Source organism: Entamoeba nuttalli (assembly GCF_000257125.1).
Source record: "Entamoeba nuttalli P19 unplaced genomic scaffold asmbl_5327, whole genome shotgun sequence".
In the NCBI taxonomy this organism is placed as follows: domain Eukaryota; phylum Evosea; order Mastigamoebida; family Endamoebidae; genus Entamoeba; species Entamoeba nuttalli.
Window position 1 is genome coordinate 1 of NW_008577387.1, and position 4,254 is coordinate 4,254.

General features: G+C 27.0%; 2 protein-coding genes across 2 annotated transcripts; one reads left to right on the plus strand and one right to left on the minus strand.

Annotated features, from left to right (window-relative positions):
- Nucleotides 1-379: 379 nt before the first annotated feature.
- On the minus strand, nucleotides 380-1,780 carry ENU1_127240 (hypothetical protein; the record flags this gene model as incomplete). Its single annotated transcript, XM_008859983.1, has 2 exons — nucleotides 380-454; nucleotides 509-1,780. 2 exons carry the CDS (start codon nucleotides 1,778-1,780, stop codon nucleotides 380-382), a joined length of 1,347 nt encoding a protein of 448 aa, XP_008858205.1.
- Nucleotides 1,781-3,136: 1,356 nt separating this feature from the next.
- ENU1_127250 (WD domain, G-beta repeat-containing protein) lies at nucleotides 3,137-4,199 on the plus strand (the record flags this gene model as incomplete). The annotated part of the gene is made up of 3 exons (XM_008859984.1): nucleotides 3,137-3,161; nucleotides 3,362-4,002; nucleotides 4,053-4,199. The coding sequence occupies 3 exons, from the start codon at nucleotides 3,137-3,139 to the stop codon at nucleotides 4,197-4,199; spliced, it is 813 nt and encodes a 270-aa protein (XP_008858206.1).
- Between the last annotated feature and the right edge of the window lie 55 nt (nucleotides 4,200-4,254).

The window sequence follows — 4,254 nt, forward strand, 5'->3', positions numbered from 1 at the left end:
TCAAGTGGAAAGAAATCATCTGAAGAACCACCCTGTTCAGATGATACTTGTATCAGCTCTGAAGGAAATTCAAGTTCTGGAGATTTCCAATGTGCTCAAGATGGTCTTTTCTGTGTTATTGATGGAGTGCATAATAAACAGTACTATGAATGTGCAACAACATTCAAAGGATTTAGACCATGTGCCTCAGGAACCTGGTGCCAAGGAGAACAAGAAGGTCCTTACCAATATAACCCATGTGTCTGGCTTGACCAAACAACTTGGTTTAATAAAAAAAATAATAACAATGAAAACAAGTAATTGTTTTCATCTATTAGTATCAACTTAATTGATATTTATTAAATTTGTTAATTTCAAAACAAAAGGTTTAATTAGTTAATTAAGCACAAATATTCCATAACTTATTACTTCCTTCTTTATCATAACTATAACTGAAATCGATTCTAGTAAATCCCTATTAACTAATTAGTATTACTTTGCTTAATTCAAACAAAAAAAAATAACAAACAACAGGGGTTTCTCCAGTATTTTTATGAATTTCAAAATAATCTCTCAAAACATCATATGTCATTAAACTATAACCACAGTCTGCAGTGCCTTTGTTTGATAATGCTGGATCAAACATGTTTTCTAACATTGTAATTGTAAAATTTGTTAATTTGAAGATAGACCCAGCGCCATTCATTAGTTCTACGTCAAACATACCAAATACTGAATTAACACAATCAATGAAAGGTCTTCCATCACTATCACTTCTGATATAATAATTTTCATTTTCAACAAATGGACAATTATTCTTTCCATAATATTTTTCACAAATACTCATTTTAATATTGAGTTTTGTAGGTGATGTAATATTTCTAGGGTCTTCTGGTTTCCAATACCAAAACCCAACTCCACCACACTTATTAAAATCATCTAACTCACTCCTATCTCCTTCCCAGTACATTTTACTTTGTCCGAAACCTTCTCCTTTAGACTCTTTTACTATAAAACCAAGTAAGTCTTGATTCCACCCAACAATAATTACATTCTTTATTCTCCCTGTAGCTTTTAGTGTTGGTGTTGCCAAATATTTTCCAGCTTGTGTTAATGCTATTTCTCTTGTGGCACTATCAGATTGAATGACATTTTCTGTTGAAGAAATAAGTGGTCGAATAGTACATTCATCAAACGTCATCCACAAAGGGACTTTATAAACCATAATAAGACGTTGAGCTTCCGTTATAGAAGTCGTAAATTGCATAGAACTAGGAATTGAGTCAACAGTAATTGGGACAATTGTAGATGATGAGTTATTTTCTATATACAAATCAATAACACAATGGAAATGTTCAAAAACCATAGGAACAATATTGACACCATTAGAACTAATGAAGGACTTGCAACTATCTTCATTACTATGTTCATTACAATAACTTTTGATGCATTCTTGAATCTTAGGACCAAAGAATTTTACATTAGGAATACACTTACCTTTCCAAATTCCTTTGGTTCTTAAGAACGTCAAAAAATGGGTTTCTAAATAATCAGAAAAAGCAGAAAAAATAGACGTACTATTTTTTGGAGGAGTTAATTCTGTTTGAGCAATAGAATAAGTGTCTATTAGATTAAAATTAAGGTCGTTTCGTGCTTTAAAATCAACAACCCCACCAACCAGTGAGAAGAATGAAATTATTGATAAAATAATTAACAAAAATTCAAATAAAATTAAACTAGACCACAAAGATATTAAACTCCAACTCTTGTGTGAACACATTTTATAATGAAAACAACTCATTTATATTTCTATAATTTTTGAGATGTAATATTCTTTTTAACTTTATGAAAATACACAAACCAAAAAAAAAATTATTATGAAATAATCATTTTAACATTTCAATAAACTAAGGATAATCTTTTGGTTGGTATTAGTGGTTTATTCTTCTAAAAAGTATTCCTTAAAATTGAAAAGTAAATAGTACTAGTCTATTATTTATGTTTGATATACCAATGTCTATATAAATTAATCTAATAACTCTTAATGTATTGAATTTGGCATATAACCTATTAATTACCAAATTCATTGCTATGAACTTTTCAACTTTTTTAGCTGTAGAACTTCTTTTACTACTTTAATGTCTAGCAATAAAACTTATCTCATTTAATTTAATAAATAAAAATAAGATAATTAATTATATTAATCCAATACAACTCTCTTTCGTTCTATATGAATTATTTAATATTATTGAATGAAAGTAATTTGTATGTTGAGTTTTTTAATCTATTTTTTTTTAACTTTTATCAAATTCAATCCTTTTTAGGTAATCGGGTAAAGAACTAATTAGAACCTAAACTTATTAAAATTTCTGAGGCTTGAATGAAAAAGTAGGACTATATAATGTGTGTATCATAAATTAATTTAAAGTTATTGATAAATACATTTTTTTAGTTTATATTTGAATCAAAAAACACTTTTTTTTTATTAAGCAACATTTATTAATTGTATTTAAACATTTATAGAAAAATAATAACAATTTGTTTAAAGTTTAAATTCAAAAGTGGAGAAAAATAAAAAAGAGATTTGAGAAGAGTTTTCTAAGTTATTAATTTCTTTTGAACAAATTTTGATTATGATAATATATTATTAGTAATGAAATCTTTTGTATAGGATAAGTCTGTTATAGACATTTAACTGAATAAATAATTAGTTAATTAAATTCTAATAAGTAATATTTAAATAATTAAAACGTCTATTTGATGAATCAAATTAAAAAATTGACTGTTTATTGAATAATATAACTGATAGGATTTGTTTCTGGTACTGTATAATTTTTGTAAATAAATTTATTTGGACAAAAACTAATATCAAAACCTTTAAAAGAACTAGTTAACAAAATATAATTAAACATTTGGAATTAGTTATGTTACACAAAAAATTCAAAGCTTGTGTAATGAAGTTTTATTCAAATTAATAATGAGAATTAAGAAAAATGGAGAGGTGAGAGACTAGAACTGTATATACTTTAACAGACTTTTAATGAAATTAGAATAATAAAAAATTAAACTAATAGAAAAATGATGAAGTATTTACCATCAAAAAAAAAATCTCATTAACAAAAAGATTAAATCTTAACTAATAATTCACTATAATTGTATGCAACTTGTTGATTCGTTTGAAGGTTTGGATTACTTTTTTATTGTTAATTATTCTTTCTTATTGAATAGAAGAAAATAGAATTTGGAGCGTAGATTATTCACCAAAAACTAATTTAATCTATACATCTTCCATAACACCTTATGTTTGTTTTATTGAATTATTTACTGCCAATCCAATCTAACACATAGGTCCACATTTACTCATTGGAGTCATTGAAATTAGTTCCTTTAAAGCCCTTACTTACACCTCATAATCGAACTATCAGAAGAGTTAAATGCAGCAAAAATGGATTATTAGCTTGTTGTAGTTTCGATTCAACTGTCAGTCTATGGGAATTAAATGAAAATACTATAATTGGAACATTAGAAGGTCATGAGTCGGAAGTAAAATGTGTTGATTGGAGTTTTGGGTCAAACATGGTTGCTACTTGTTCAAGAGATAAATCAGTTTGGTTATGGAAATCGTATTCTGGAATTGATTATGAATGTTGTAGCGTCTTAACTGGACATAATGGAGATGTTAAAACAGTATTATTCCATCCATCAGGGACAATACTATTTAGTGGTTCATTCGATGGAACAATAAAAGTTTGGAAAGGAGAAGAAGAAACTGAGTGGAGTGAATTACAGACAGTTCAAGCATACGGAAAAACTGTTTGGGACTTAAAAATAACTAAAGAAGGTAAGTTTATAGTTGCTGGTTGTGCTAATGGAGTGATTATATTATATGAATTTAAAGACAACCTCTTAGTAGAATTAGATACAATTAATAATGAAAAGTATAGGGATATTTATTCTATTGATATAAATGACAATAATGTTTTAGTAGGGTCAGGAGATAATGCAATCAGATTATTTAAAATAGTTTGTTTCATTTCTATTTTAATAAATACAATAATACTCACAAGTAATAGAACACTATTAAGAAAAAGTTAGAACTTATTGAAGAAAAACAGGAGGCCCATACCAATGACGTAAACTGTGTCAAGTGGATCAATAAAACTCTATCAATTTCTGTAGGAGATGATAACATGCTGAAAATCTGGAAATTTGTCAATTAAAAATATTTCATATTATAAAAAAAAGACCATAAGAATTGAATTTGAACTTTGAAAA